Source organism: Natator depressus, chromosome 8 (genome assembly GCF_965152275.1).
Source record: "Natator depressus isolate rNatDep1 chromosome 8, rNatDep2.hap1, whole genome shotgun sequence".
Lineage (NCBI taxonomy): Eukaryota > Metazoa > Chordata > Testudines > Cheloniidae > Natator > Natator depressus.
The window spans coordinates 34743090-34759333 of NC_134241.1; the positions used below are offsets into that span (position 1 = coordinate 34743090).

At 50.7% G+C, this 16244-nt stretch overlaps 1 protein-coding gene across 4 annotated transcripts; it reads left to right on the forward strand.

The window, feature by feature from the left end:
- The first annotated feature begins 1160 nt into the window (after positions 1–1160).
- SMIM33 (small integral membrane protein 33) lies at positions 1161–16024 on the forward strand. Of its 4 annotated transcripts, none has more exons than XM_074962131.1 (2): positions 1161–1199; positions 14376–16024. In XM_074962131.1, exon 2 carries the CDS (start codon positions 14397–14399, stop codon positions 14829–14831), a length of 435 nt encoding a protein of 144 aa, XP_074818232.1. In that variant the 5' UTR covers positions 1161–1199; positions 14376–14396; the 3' UTR covers positions 14832–16024. The 4 variants fall into 4 exon arrangements, with proteins under 4 accessions (XP_074818232.1, XP_074818230.1, XP_074818231.1 ...); XM_074962129.1 differs by lacking the exon at positions 1161–1199 and adding an exon at positions 8170–8273; XM_074962130.1 differs by lacking the exon at positions 1161–1199 and adding an exon at positions 10414–10441.
- Positions 16025–16244: the final 220 nt, after the last annotated feature.

Consider the following 16244-nt stretch of genomic DNA (forward strand, 5'->3'; position numbering starts at 1 on the left):
GCCCTTCAGTGTCTCCTGTCGCTGCAAAACAGCTGATCCGCAGCAGACGGTAGGCGCTGGGAAGGAGGGGGAGGTGCTGATCTGCGGGGCCCGCCGGCGAGCAAGAGGCGCTGGGGGTGAAGGGGAGGTTCTGGTGGGGGGGTTGCCAGTGGGTGCTTCGCACCCACCATTTTTTCCCCCAGGGGTGATCCAGCCCTGGAGCCCCCACGGAGTCGGCACCTATGAGCTACAGCATGAATATTAGCAGCGATTTAGTGCTCGGCAAGGCCAGCGTGAGCCCTGCGGCCTGCTGAGCCTAAACTCTGCAGCAAGGTCACCAGCTGTGCACAGCTAGGGCAGCTTCAGGCAAGCACCAAACTAGAGGGTTGGGGCAGAGTTAAATGTGAATGGAGCACTGCACTCAGTGCAGACACTGGTGTCGTTTGGGTATTACATTCAATCTCTAGCCCCTAGGGATTAGGCTGAGGCCTTCCTGGAGGGCAGATTTTCCTGTCTGCTGTTTGTGGAGGGGTTTACACCTACCTCTGAAACAGTTGGTACTGGCCATTGTCAGAGACAGGACTCTGGGCTAGATGGACGAGGACTCCGATCCAGTCCAGTGTTGCTGTGTTTATTTCACTGTGCCCCAACATTTTCAACGTGCCATAAATTTTTGTATTGATAACAGCCAACCACATGCTAGAAGTTGTCAATGGGGAAGCAGAAGGTTTTAGCAGCTGGGTAAGAAGCAGCTGGAGATTTTGGAGACTGTTTCCTAGCTAAGAACATCAGCTGGAATTTCCTGCTGTCATAATGAATGGTGAAATCGTTAACAATGTTGACATTGTAATATCATCATTATGTTCCAGGGTTAACATCCTGAGACAAATGGGAGGAGTTTGTGCCTCACAGAGCTATTGTTGCAGGCTGTCTGCATGCTCAGGCAGCTCATGCTGCAGTGCTTGATGCATAGGTCACATTTGGAAGGGTTACTCCATACCCGGAAGAGGTAGAAACAATTTTTAAAAAATGAAATAAATTCTGGAGCCGAGTTCTGTGACAAGGAGTGTCCTGTCCAGCTGCAGGACTGGGGAGCACTGGACCCTGTGCTCTGACCGCTCTGAATTCTACCCAGACCGTCAGGAAGCCCCCATGGAACTTACAGGTGGCCGAACAGGTTTGGATTCAGGAAGAACCAGCCCAGACTGGACATTTCTCAGGTATGGGGGAAAAGGGGTTAGTTTGGTTGGTTGGTTCCTTGGCCCAATCAGGTGATGGCAGGCCTGGGGCCTTTTGTTTGTAATGGTCCCATATCCCTGCGCTTCCCACCGAAACACCCTGGGAAATGCAGCTCTCACTCACCATACTTCCCAGCCCGGCTGTGGCCTGAGACATCTCATTCGAGAGCCTAGGCTGAGGATCTCTGCAGGACTGAGGCATGCCCAGATGCAAACCTTGGGAGTTCAGGGTCTGGGCAGGAGCTCGCCACAGAGATCACACAGACTCCAGGACTGCAGCATGCAGGGGAGCTACTCCCTGCAGTTCTCACTGCTTTGCAGGTCATGCGGCCCAGCTCCCCTCCGGCTGACAGCCGAGCTCCGCTCCTGCACCCCTCTGTAGCTCTGCTGCGAGGGAAGGCGTTACCTGAGATGACTCTCTGTGCTCTGCCAGACCAGAAGCTTGCCCCAGCATGGCTTAGGGCTCATCTAAGCAGGTGCCTTCTCCTGCAGGGCTCTGCTCACTGGTGTCCCTTTGGCACTATCTGCCCCCTACCACCAGCATCCCAGTCTCCGAGACATCCCCGGCTCTCCTCCCTGCCCGGAGGTACCATCCGTGTTTTGACAGAGCTCAGGACCGGCGCAGAGGGGTGTTTTCCCCAGCCATGGGGTGGGGAACACTCCTGTGCCCCTTGGGGTTTCTGCCACAGTTAGGCTGGCTGGTGGCAAGGCCCCTGCATTACAGAGCCCAAGGCTGTTTGTGGCAGCAGCTGGGGAGTAGGGATGGAGCCAGAAGCTTCCATCGAGGTTGGCAGCGTTCCAGCAGCAGCTAGCCGGGCAGCTCTGCTGCCCTCTGCCCTGTCACAGTGAATGAAATGGGCATGGCTGGCTGGCTGCAGTGGTGGATTAGCCAATAGGTCCGTGGAGCCCGTGCCCAGGGGCCCCGGCCAATTGTGGGGACTCCGGAAAAACGGACGCCCCACCCTCTGCAGACAAGTGCTGAGGCAGGGGAAATCTCTGTGCCCCAACCCCACTCACTGGCAGCAGCGCCAGGCGGGGGGAAGCCCCAGTGCCCTGACTCCGTCCCCGGCAGAAGAGCTGGGTGGTGGGGGAAGCCGCGGCCTCAGGGCTGGGGAGCTCTCACACCCCCCTGCGGCCCCGGGACCTTGGCGGGGGGACAGAGCTTCTCTGGTCTTGGGGCCGCAGTGTGGGAGGGGCAGAAAGCAGCAAAGAAGGGGTGTGGGGGGTGGGCAGAATGGGGTGGGACTGTGGGTGGAACAGGGGCGGGCCAGGGAATTGGCAGAATGGTGTGGGGCTTTGGGCAGGTCCGCAGGTGGAAGGGCTGGGAAGGAGGCCCCCACTTGCTCTGGCCCAGGGCCCCACAAAACCTTAATCCACCTCTGGGCCTGGCTTCCCAAAATTATACATAGAAGATGGGAGTCAGGGTCTTCCCCACATGCAACAGGGCATCTTTCAGGACAAGGCTGAAGGCCAGTCGTTCCCTTAGGAGGAGGCTTGTTTTGGGGAGGTGGGTTTCGTTCACTCCACCAGCTCCTGGGCTTCATATTAGGGAGGGGCTAAAACCAACCCATGGGTTACAAACTGTCTCTAAGGCTTGCAGTGGAGTTGGGACAGAGGTTGGAATCCGAATCCAGATTTGCCTTGCACACCTGGACCACAGCTGTGCCAAACCCCTGCATCCCACCACCCCAGACTTTGAGGGTTCTGCTCTCTGGCTCAGGATCCAAATGGTCCTTCTTGAAGTTTATAGGTGTGATGGGACAACCTGAACCCTGGTGAAAACAGGTGAAGCTCTGAGTGAAGTCAATGGCGTTGCCCCTGTTGACTCCACGGTCCAGTTTGGCCCATTGCCTCGTTTCCAGCTGAGTTCGCTAAAGTGCCTGGGAGTCTCCATGCCTGGGGCACCCCCAAGTCCCAGTGTGTTGTTCTCCACCATCACTTTAAGAACTGCCCCATCTGTTGGCACGTGCAAGGCGTCTGGTCTCTGTGCCATTGGCAAGGCTGCAGCAAGAGCACGCCACACAGGGGCTGCACGGTGCTTTTGGCGTGGCTGGCATGTGCTTTCCAGTTCATTACATTTCAATGGCCCACTTTAAAGCTATCCAAACAAACAAACAAACAAGCACACACAGAGAGAGAGGAGCTAGCTAGTTTCCCAGAACTGCCTTTGCAAACGATTAAGGCTGCAAATCATTCACAGAGGTCATGGAAGTCACGCTTTCCGTGTGTGACAGGTTTGGCCACAGAAACTCCTTGTAGCTCACGAAAGCTTATGCTCAAATAAATTGGTTAGTCTCTAAGGTGCCACAAGTACTCCTTTTCTTTTTGCGAATACAGACTAACACGGCTGCTACTCTGATCCCTCTAGACTGTCCCTATATCTGCTGGGATACTACTGAGAACAAATCCCCCCTGTCAGAGGAGGCTTCCCTCCACTCCAGTCTTGCTGAGCTAGACACACCAGTGAGCTACAGCACAGACCAAGAGATTGGGCCATGCCCCCCTGCAGTTCACAGAAACTAAGATTCACTTAGCCCAGGGGCTTCTCAGTTAATGGGGACTTTCCCAGCGCTCAGTCTTTCTGGGAGCCTAAACCCCAAATAGAAAAGAAGACTTGTGGCACCTTAGAGCCTAACCAATTTATTTGAGCATGAGCTTTCGTGAGCTACAGCTCACTTCATCGGATGCATACTGTGGAAATTGCAGAAGACATTATATACACAGACACCATGAAACAATACCTCCTCCCACCCCACTCTCCTGCTGGTATTAGCTTATCTAAAGTGATCATCAAGTTGGGCCATTTCCAGCACAAATCCAGGTTTTCTCACCCTCCGCCCCCCCACAGACAAACTCACTCTCTTGCTGGTAATAGCCCATCCAAAGTGACCACTCTCTTCACAATGTGTATGATAATCAAGGTGGGCCATTTCCTGCAGAAATCCAGGTTCTCTCACCCCCTCACCCCCCTCCAAAAACCACACACACAAACTCACTCTTCTGCTGGTAATAGCCTATCCAAAGTGACCACTCTCCTTACAACCTGCATGAAAATCAAGGTGGGCCATTTCCAGCACAAATACAGGTTTTCTCACTTCCCCACCCCCATACACACACAAACTCACTCTCCTGCTGGTAATAGCTCATCCAAAGTGACCACTCTCCCTACAATGTGCATGATAATCAAGGTGGGCCATTTCCAGCACAAATCCAGGTTTTCTCACCCTCCCACCCCCATACACACACACACACAAACTCACTCTCCTGCTGGCAATAGCTCATCCAAACTGACCACTCTCCCCACAATGTGCATGACAATCAAGGTGGGCCACTTCCAGCATAAATCCAAGTTTAACCAGAACGTCTGGGGGGGGGGGGGTAGGAAAAAACAAGGGGAAATAGGCTACCTTGCATAATGACTTAGCCACTCCCAGTCTCTATTTAAGCCTAAATTAATAGTATCCAATTTGCAAATGAATTCCAATTCAGCAGTTTCTCGCTGGAGTCTGGATTTGAAGTTTTTTTGCTTTAAGATAGCGACCCTCATGTCTGTGATTGCGTGACCAGAGAGATTGAAGTGTTCTCCGACTGGTTTATGAATGTTATCATTCTTAACATCTGATTTGTGTCCATTTATTCTTTTACGTAGAGACTGTCCAGTTTGACCAATGTACATGGCAGAGGGGCATTGCTGGCACATGATGGCATATATCACATTGGTGGATGTGCAGGTGAACGAGCCTCTGATAGTGTGGCTGATGTGATTAGGCCCTGTGATGGTGTCCCCTGAATAGATATGTGGGCACAGTTGGCAACGGGCTTTGTTGCAAGGATAGGTTCCTGGGTTAGTGGTTCTGTTATGTGGTATGTGGTTGTTGGTGAGTATTCGCTTCAGGTTGGGGGGCTGTCTGTAGGCAAGGACTGGCCTTTCTCCCAAGATTTGTGAGAATGATGGGTCATCCTTCAGGATAGGTTGTAGATCCTTAATAATGCGTTGGAGGGGTTTTAGTTGGGGGCTGAAGGTGACGGCTAGTGGCGTTCTGTTATTTTCTTTGTTAGGCCTGTCCTGTAGTAGGTGACTTCTGGGAACTCTTCTGGCTCTATCAATCTGTTTCTTCACTTCCGCAGGTGGGTATTGTAGTTGTAGTTGTAATCCCACCTTGATTATCATACACATTGTGAAGAGAGTGGTCACTTTGGATGGGCTGTTACCAGCAAGAGAGTGAGTTTGTCTGTGGGGGGGCGGAGGGTGAGAAAACCTGGGTTTGTGCTGGAAATGGCCCATCTTGATGATCACTTTAGATAAGCTATTACCAGCAGGAGAGTGGGGTGGGAGGAGGTATTGTTTCATGGTCTCTGTGTATATAATAATGTCTTCTGCAATTTCCACAGTATGCATCTGATGAAGTGAGCTGTAGCTCACGAAAGCTCATGCTCAAATAAATTGGTTAGTCTCTAAGGTGCCACAAGTCCTCCTTTTCTTTTTGCGAATACAGACTAACACGGCTGTTACTCTAAACCCCAAATGAATCTGTTTTACTCTGTATAAAGTTTAAACAGGTTAAACTCATAAATTGTCCACCCTCTATAACACTGATAGAGATATGCCCAGCTGTTTGCTCCTCCAGGTATTAATTACTTACTTTGGGTTAATTAATAAGCAAAAGTGATTTTATTAAGTACAAAAAGTAGGATTTAAGTGGTTCCAAGTAAGAACAGACAGAACAAAGTAAACTACCAAACAAAATAAAACAAACAAGGCAAGTCTAAGAATAATACAGTAGGAAACTGAATACAGGCAAATCTCACCTTCAGAGATGTCCCAATAAGCTTCTTTCACAGACTAGACTCTTTCCTGGTCTGGGCCGATCCTTTTTAGACCAACGTTGTGGTTTATAGCCTGGGTCCAGCAATCACTCACACCCCCATAGATACAGTCCTTTGTTCCAGTTTCTTTCAGGCATCTCTTTGTGGTGGAGAGGCCATCTCTTAAGCCAGCTGAAGACAAAATGGAGAGGCTTCCAGGGCCTTTTATATTCTCTCTCTCATTTGGACGGAAACCCCTTTGTTCTTCTGTGCAAAATCACAGCAACAAGATGGAGTTTGTAGCCACCTGAGCAAGTCACATGTCCATGAATGATTCAGCTTTTTGCAGACCTATGCCATTGTTTACATGTTTGTTTGAATGTTCCCAGGAAAGCTCAGATGTGGATTGGCATCTCCCAAAGTCCATTGTCAGGTAAGTGTTTCTTGACTGGGCACTTACTCAGAATAGTCCTTTCTCAAGAAGCTGACCAAATGCTTCACTGAGGCTACTTAGAATCAAACACACTGAGATACAAGTACATAGCCAATATTCATAACTTCAAATACAAATATGATACACACATACAGACAGCATAATTATAACTAGCAAATTACAATCTTTCCATAGACACCTTACTTAGAATCATAGAATCATAGAATATCAGGGTTGGAAGGGACCCCAGAAGGTCATCTAGTCCAACCCCCTGCTCGAAGCAGGACCAATTCCCAGTTAAATCATCCCAGCCAGGGCTTTGTCAAGCCTGACCTTAAAAACCTCTAAGGAAGGAGATTCTACCACCTCCCTAGGTAACGCATTCCAGTGTTTCACCACCCTCTTAGTGAAAAAGTTTTTCCTAATATCCAATCTAAACCTCCCCCATTGCAACTTGAGACCATTACTCCTCGTTCTGTCATCTGCTACCATTGAGAACAGTCTAGAGCCATCCTCTTTGGAACCCCCTTTCAGGTAGTTGAAAGCAGCTATCAAATCCCCCCTCATTCTTCTCTTCTGCAGACTAAACAATCCCAGCTCCCTCAGCCTCTCTTCATAAGTCATGTGCTCTAGACCCCTAATCATTTTTGTTGCCCTTCGCTGGACTCTCTCCAATTTATCCACATCCTTCTTGTAGTGTGGGGCCCAAAACTGGACACAGTACTCCAGATGAGGCCTCACCAGTGTCGAATAGAGGGGAACGATCACATCCCTCGATCTGCTCGCTATGCCCCTACTTATACATCCCAAAATGCCATTGGCCTTCTTGGCAACAAGGGCACACTGTTGACTCATATCCAGCTTCTCGTCCACTGTCACCCCTAGGTCCTTTTCCGCAGAACTGCTGCCTAGCCATTCGGTCCCTAGTCTGTAGCGGTGCATTGGATTCTTCCATCCTAAGTGCAGGACCCTGCACTTATCCTTATTGAACCTCATCAGATTTCTTTTGGCCCAATCCTCCAATTTGTCTACTTGACCTCCTTTGTACAAGATTTGGTGAAACTGTAGGACGTTGGTTGCAACAATGATCTATACAGTCACAGTTCACGTCAATAATGTCACACCATGACTTCTGTGAATTTTGCAGTGCTGGTGCGGCTGACCTCAAGACCACCCAGCAGTGGGGGAAGCCTTGGGGCCAGCTGCACTGGCTGGTGCTCTGGCAGCCCCAGGCAGCTGGTCCCCAGCGCTACCCCGGAGCAGCGGTCTAGGACTAGTGGCAGTGGCGGCAGGGCCTCGGGCCTCCCCTCCCACCCAGAAGCAGCGGGGCCCCGGGCCATCCCCCCCAGCAGCGGCAGGGGGCCTTGGGCTGTTCCCCCCCCCCAGCGGCATGATGCCCCCCCCGAGCAACAGTCTTCAGGAGTGCCCCCATCCCAGCAGGTAAGATTTAGTCACAGGTATTTTTAATAAAAGTTATGGACAGGTCACGGGGCCGTGACTTTTTGTTTATTGCCCGTCCTCTGTCCATGACTTTCACTAAAAATACCCGTGACTAAAACGTAGCCTTACAAATTATCCGTTACAGCCCTTTCTGCACAGATGTGGCACTCAGAGATTAATCTCTAGATTAAGGTTTTACTTCATTCTGAAATGAGTACAAATTCCAGGTCACAGCAGCCCGCAACCCAGCTAAATCTCTGCATTAAGCCTCTTGGGCTGGGAAGGGACAGAGACATATCCAGCCCCTTCCTCTCCATACATATGAAGTCCCGAGTTGATGTTTGCCTGAGCTCACTTCTTTGAAAGCCACCATCAAGGTAAGAGCAGTTGAACTCTAATCATTTGTGTAAGAGGAGGGAGTGGACAATTCGTGGACTAGTTAGCAGATTGCTTTCCAGTGAAGGGGAAACCCCAGTTTCACAGAGTGATGGGATGTCAGGATGTGGAAGGTGTATCCGGATCTGTGGAACTGGAGTCAGAGGACCCATGTTCCTTGGAGTGGCTGTTATTGACTGGTTGTTACGTACCAGTTGTATGTCGTGTGGCCCTTATGACTCCCTCTGGAAAAGGCAGGTGTCATTGGAATCACAGTTGCTGGTCGGTGTGAAAAGAGAAGATGGGGCCAGTGGTTGGGGTACTAATATGGGACTTGGAAGACCTAGGTTCAAGTCCCTGCTCTGCCAGACTTCCTATATGACCTTGGGCCAGTCGTGTAGCTGCTCTGTGCCTCAATTTCCCATCGGTGATGGGTATAACAGCCCTGTCTTGCCCCACAGAGGAGCTGAGACACTCAGATAAGTCCCTGAGAGAGGGGCAGCCATCATACTGTGTGGAATAACACAGGTGAGATATTAGTACAAACAGTTCAGGACAGGGCTGTGTTATAGAGCCAGTTAGAGGCCTGCAGTGTGCTAATAAATTGTTCAGTCTTTACTGCACGATGCCTGCCGTAGTTACTTCTGCTATCATGATGGCTGTGTCCTGCCATCCTTTCCTCAGTTTCAATGGGAGTGAAACTAGATCCAGTGACCATTCAGAGAGTGGGGATTAGATCCATGAGCACATGCAGAAGCATGTGAAGAGAAAGGGGCGGGTGGATTGTGCAGTGCTGATCATGTGCATTCTCAGTGGGTTTCACCCGGCGAGACTAGTTGTCTCCAGCATAGAACTATTCTGAGCTCTTGTACGAGAGGGTGGCATTTCACACAGAGGTATATCAGAAGTTCCCACAGCACTGAGTCTTTCTCCCCTATAGAAATCACATGTGAGTTCAAAATAAGCCCTGAATGGACTAAATCCACTTCCCCATTGTGTTATAACAGGACCTAGTCCTGCTAGAATATCAAGGCTACAGTTGATCTCTTTATATACAGACAGGTGTTTTTCATTGATAAAACTGCAAGGGAATAGCCTGCATCGGGAGCGTAAATGCTGCATGGCAGGGGCTGAGCCTCCTTTTGTGTTTGTCCAGAGCCAGGCGCCTTGTGGGCACTGCTGGAAACAGGCACTGACACTCCACTCTCTCCTAAATGGCTTTCCACAGCAAAGTACTGAGAAACTGACCAGAGGGAACACACAAGGAAACTGACTAGTTCACCCAAGAAAATGGACCCACTCAGGGCATGAGATCAGCAGTGCACCTCTTGTGCTCACCAAAAGTTCACCTGCTGGGGCACTTTTTGCAATGTCTCAGCTGACTCTGATGAGTTTGCTTGGACAAACTGGCCAGGATCATGGTGCACAGAGAGAGAGAGACTGGGTTAGTTTTGTAGTTTGTTTATTTAAAAACCCAATAACATCTAAGGAAAAGTATAAAAATGGGGGGGGGGAAGGATTTTTTTCCCAGGAAATGAAGGGAAATTGGGTGCAGGAGACAAACTTTTGGATCTGTGTGTGTGCTGTGAATGCGCACATGTAGCTGCAGTGAGGGGGTATTTTCCTGGGTAAAGGGATATAACTCTGGCATGTGAGTGAAGAGGAATGCTTTGTGTGATAAACACCCAATTTTTCATGGTCTGTGTGTATAAAAACATCCTCACTGTGTTTTCCACTTTGTGCATCAGATGAAGTGAGCTGTAGCTCACGAAAGCTTATGCTCAAATAAATTGGTTAGTCTCTAAGGTGCCACAAGTACTCCTTTTCTTTTTGCCAATACAGACTAACACAGCTGCTACTCTGAAAAGAGTAATAATGTGGCATTTCCCTGTGTGATGCAGTGCCTCTCTCTACCTCATGTGTGTACATAAGTGTGATGTGGCATGGCACAAGTCCAGCATAAGCGCATGTGAAGAGACATTTCCTCTTTCCCGGATGAGTAGGTGTGTGTGTGTAATGATGTGGCAGTTTCTTGAGTGAGTCCGGTTCCAGTAAAGCACTTTCAGTCCCCATCTGACCTGCCGGGAGCCATTTCTATGGAGTTCTACCCTGAGGCTCAGAGCTTCTCCCCAGAGATGAATTGGACTCCCACCGGGACTGGAAAGCTAAGGTATTACCTGAGCTGCAGGGTACTCTTTCACTTTGCTTCCTTTTCTCTTCAACCCCCCTCCCCTTCCCTGTCACTGAGTCACTTCCTCCCCCCTCAGCTCACAACCTCCCTTCTCACATTCATTTATGACACATTTTCTCAGTGATACTCTGTGTCCTGGTCACAAGCTGCACACAAATCCTGGTGCATTGTGAAGAGACTGGACTGCCCTGACTGGGGAATTTGACAGAGCAGGGGCAGGGTATAAAGCAGTAGTTCTCAACCAGGGGTACGTGCACCCCTAGAGGTATGCAGAGGTCTTCCAGGGGTACATCAACTTATCTAGATATTTGCCTAGTTTTACAACAGGCTACATAAAAAGTACGAGTGAAGTTAGTACAAACTAATATTGCATACAATTATTTGTTTATACTGCTGTATATACCGTACATTGAAATGTGAACACAATATTTAGATTCTAATTGGTTTATTTTACAATGATATGGAAAAACGAGAAAGTCAGTAACATTTCAGTAATAGTGTGCTGTGACACTTTTGTATTTTTATGTCTGATTTTGTAAGCAAGTAGTTTTATAAGCAAGTTGTAAGCAAGGTGAAACTTGGGGTACGCAAGACAAATCAGACTCCTGACAGGGGTACAATAGTCTGGAAAGGTTGAGAGCCTCTGCTGGAAAGGTTTAGAGGAAGGGAGCTGAGAATTTTTCAGTTTCTACTCTGGTTGCAGAATAAGTTCTTTGCTCAAATGTAATTTACATCACCTGAAATTAACGCAGCGTGCCCTGGCAGGAGATGGGATATGGTAGCATTGGGAGACAGACCCAGGCAGCTCAGAACAGCTACAGTCCTCATTCCCTGCTTGATAAAGACAGGCAGGCCTCCCAGTTCAGGCTGACTTTGCTGTGGAGCAGTTGATTCCCTGACAGTGCTTCAGCGATTTGCACTTTGAATGAGATACACAAGTGTCTGGAGGACCGTGGGGGGAGGGGCCCTCCAGTGGATTCTTTAGAGCAACTCACACAAGCTCTGCACGGTCCGGGTTCAGTAACACATGTAAGCACACGCGTAACGTTAAGCACATGAGCAGCCCCACTCACTTCACGCTAACTTCAGCTGGACTACACATGCTTGACATTAAACGTGTGCGTTGCTAGTCAGAGCCCATCCTTCCGTTTTCCTTTCCCCCTCCTGACTCCTTCCCCAGACTCCCTCTAGGGGTGGCTGCTGGGTGTTGTGTTTACTCGATTTACATGGAAAGTTGAAGCTAGACACATTCAGACTGGAAAGAAGGAAAACATTGTTAACAGAGAGGTAATTAGCCATTGGAAAAACTTACCAAGGGTCGTGGTAGATTCTAAAGCTGACAATGTTTTAAATCAAGATGTTTTTCTAACTGATCTGCTCTAGGAAATATTTTGGGCAAGTTCTCTGGCCTGTAAAAAGAAAAGGAGTACTAGTGGCACCTTAGAGACTAACCAATTTATTTGAGCATAAGCTTTCGTGAGCTACAGCTCATCATCGGATGAATGCATCCGATGAAGTGAGCTGTAGCTCACGAAAGCTTATGCTCAAATAAATTGGTTAGTCTCTAAGGTGCCACTAATACTCCTTTTCTTTTTGCGAATACAGACTAACACGGCTGCTACTCCGAAACTTCTCTGGCCTGTGTTACACAGGAAGTCAGATCACATGACCCTCAGGGTTCCTTCTTCTCTTGGAATCTATGAAATTAGTGACGCAATACTGGGCTAGTTTCTGGTTTCCCCTGAGTAGGGTGACCATATTTTCCCAAAGGGAGAACAGGACACCCAACAGGCCAGCCCAAGACCTCCCTCTCCTTCCCCCATGTGGGGCGCCCTGAGGTCTCCCTCCCCCGCAGGGCCAGCCCAAACCCTCCCTGCCTCCTGCTTGCACAGTGCTGGCCTGAGGTCTTCCTTCCCCCTCAGCGCCCTGGGCCTGCCTGAGCCCCCCGCCACCCTTGCACGGGGGCTGCCTGAGGCCCCACTCTTCCCCTGGCCTAAGCCCAACCTGAAGCCCCCTGCACATGGGGCCAGCCCTCTGCCACCTGCCCGAGCCACTCTCCCTAGCCCTCCCGCTGGCACGGGGCTGGCATTGCTACTCCCCCTCCACATTCCTCTGCGCCACGCTAGGGGTTCCACCCCACTTTTTTGGCAAAACTGTGCCTTTGTCCAGTTTGCTCTTGCCCTGATCAGTTGGTAAGAGCAAATGGGACAAATGCCCAGTTTCGTCAGAAAAGTCGGGGCTGCCAGGAGAGGGCCAAAAAAGGGACTGTCCCAGCCAAAATGGCATGTATGGTCACCCTACCCCGATGAGCCACTAATCACTCGCCCCTGGGCTCTAGACCCAGCACTGCCTGCAGTGCTAGACTTTGGGCTGGCCAGCACACTGGATGGGCTGGGACCTGGCCATGGCTCCAGTCCCAGTTGTGCAACAGGCCCTGAGGGCAGTGCTTGCTGACAGTGGCGGATTAGCCACTGGGCCAACGGGGGGGGGGAGGGGGGAGCAAAGGAGTAAACGGGTTGCAGGGGTCGGGGGAGCAGAATGAGATGGGACCGTGGGTGGACAAGGTCTGGGCTGCGGGGGGAAGGGGCAAAATGGGGTGTGGGTGTGGGCAGGGCTGCAGGCGGAAGGGGCGGAACAGGGGCGGGACAACAGGCAGAAGGGGTGGAGCGGCCCCCTCCACTTGCCCTGGCCCAGAGCCCCATGAAACCTTAATCTGCCTCTGCAGATCCTTGATAAAGAAGTGGTAGGGAAAGGTGTGGCTATACTGCCTTTGTAGACCCTGAGGGAAGCTACCTGCCTCTGCCCTGTGCAGACAGAATGCTGCAGGGTACCAGTGACCCGGCACTACCCCACGAACAGAATTTGGGCAAATGGAATGAAAAAATGATCTGCTAGCTTGAGCATCCTTGTGTGTTTAAACACCTCACTCAACAAACAGCTGCTCCCACCCACAGAACGGTGAGCTGGCAGCCATTGTACCAGGCATTTAAATAATCCCTTTCTTCAGATAATCTGCTGGCAATTGGTGTCAAGTTGCCCGTGGATAATAATGGCACATCTGCTGTGCTGCTCTCGTTTTACTGTCAATGTGGTTTATCCAAGATAGCTTCTGCAAGGTCGAAGAGAGCAAACTGCGCAGGTCTTAGCCCTTCCCCCACAGTGAGGGCTACAGGGTTCTTCCTTCTTGATAATCCGGGATGAATCCCACCCCTATCACAGAGGATCCAGAATGCAGCATATTTCAGAGCAGCATTTCGGTGTTGCCCAGGTACTTCACAGTGCAGATAGCTGCAGGTAATTTGGGATTATCGGCTCAGTCAAAACACGCGTATCCTAAACTCCTTACACTAGGCCCAATCATCCCCCTTAGATCCATGTGTATAGGAGACCCTCCGTGACTGGATCTCCCTCATCCTGGGCCCTCCGGCACGATCTCCCTGCTCTGGAGGATACCATGGAAGGGTCACTATGGGGCCGGGATCCACTAGTGCCAGGGGAACAGGAGGGCAAGGGCTGGGTGCCACACCACAGTTCAGGACAGGAACGGAGGACCCATTGCACTGAAATTGTATTGAATGACACAGTCAAGTGAAGTGAACTCTAGCCCTGACCCTCCCCTGCCTCTCCCCTGTATCCAGAGTGATCAAATGGTGATTTTAGTGGAATTCAGACTTTTCCAATGTTCACCTAAACCAATAGGGTTCTGCTTGCTGATGCCTAGAACATCCCCAGGAATTTTGCAATTGATCAGCTGCAGCATTCAAAAGTTCCTGGGTTACCTCCAAACAGAGAAATGTCATTGAGTTGCAGGTGGGCTCTCACTTCACTTAGCCAAGTGACATCTGGGCAGTAACAGACTAGAATGGTTCAAATGACATGCTACATATGTCCAATCTGCTTTACTTCTCCACAGGTGAGAGTCCATCCCTCAGCAATGAATATCTCCAGCCTGAGCAGCCAGCCAAGGCAACCCGAGCCTCCGGACTTGGCTGGATTCACTGCAGGCTCTGTTGTCCCGGGTGTGACCAAGAAGGCTGACGCCCTTCCCATGATCACGGTCATTGTGATCACGTTCGTCCTCTTGGCTGTTGTCATCATTGTGCTGGTGCGCTACGGCCCGCAGCTGTGCACGTTGCAGGTCACCCTGTACCATGAGCCCATGCCGCAGGATCTGGAGAAGGGGGTGCACCTAACAGATTGGAAGAAACTGGGCTCCAAAAGGAAAAGCAGCATGATGCAGCCTGCTCAGAACTACCAGGGAGAATCGGGCAGCAATGACACTGCTGCGCTGAGCGTCCAGTGCTCCTGTAAGCACCAACTACCCTGCATAAACGCGGAGCCTAATGTCATAGAGATCACCTACCTGTGAAATGTCTCGTGGCGGGGCCGGAGGCCAGCTCTGGTCAGTCAGTCGCCGGGGGACAATGGCTCTGTTGGAGAAGAGCAATGTTGGGAGTTGAGGATTGCCAAAGACCCACCAGTATTCCAACACTGTGGTTTTATTGCCTCATGATCCCCAGCGGCTCAGACGCACCCAATACTCAGTTGTGTGTCCCGGGCGAAAAGCAGCTTCAAATAAATAGATTTGGGTGGCTGTCACAATGTGCGTTTGAAACACACTTCGGTTCTTTCAGATGTGCACCCTGGAGGGACCAGGCAGTGCCTGTTCCCAAGAGCTGATGGGGACCTGAGAAGGGCAGAGACAAGAAGGTAGCTGATCCCTGCTTCTGCCTGCATGATACACCTTAACGATGCTCAGCGCTCATGAAGCACTTTACAGCAGCCCTGTCGGATAGGTAACTGCTGTCCCTTTCCTAGGCCATCAGCGGCAGTGGCAGGACTAGGACAACTCAGGAATTAATGACACAGAGTGCCCTTTGGTGCTGCAGGCAGAGAAAGCCCTGCTCCAACTCTAACCCCTCACTGGGAGCTCACTGCCTCACCCCTCTATCCAGAGTGAGCAAACAGGGATTTTTGTGGAAATCAGGCTTTTCTGGTTTTCCAGTTGTCACCCAAATCCATAGAGCTCTGCCCACTGATGCCTAGAATGGCCTCTGAAAGTCTGCAACAGATCGGCTGTGGTTTTCAGAAACTGCCACGTGACAGACGGGCTAACAGAGAAATGCCGGCAAGTAGAGCATAAGGCCTTGTTTTGCCTGGTCAGCTCTCACGTGGGCAGCAACAAACTAGAACTGACCAGCACAATGGCACTAAGCCCAGCCGAGCAACCCATTTGTAATGAAGCCAGCTGGGACCGAAGCTGGGCCCAGTGGAAGGGTCTGAGCGGAAAGCCTGGGAACTGCTTTGGAACTGCCACCACGGGGGCAAAACCCGGGTAGATTTGCTACATAGTCAGGGCAAAACTCAGCAGAAACACCAAGAGAGCTCCAAGAAAACATGTGCAAGACCCTCTGCTCCTCCTAGCCTAGCTCCAGGGCCGTCCTGAGGATTTATGGGGCCCTACGCAGTATTGTTAAACTAGTGCCCCTTTGCTTCACTGAAGGCGGTCCCCAGCCAGTGCCACTGACCCCAGTGTGTCAAGAGGGCACAGCCACCACCCCCGGCCACAGACCCCCCCAGAACTGTCCCCCATTGCTGACACACACCGACCTTTGTATGCCGCAGATGCTGCAGCAGTGGTTCAAGGCAGGCTTCACGCTGCCACATGGGGGCTGCATCTTGCCAGAGCCCATGGACCTCCTGCAGCCCTTAGCCACTCCTGGCTCACCATGAGCATTTTGACAGGAAGTACCAAGCAGTAATAACAACAATAATACAAATG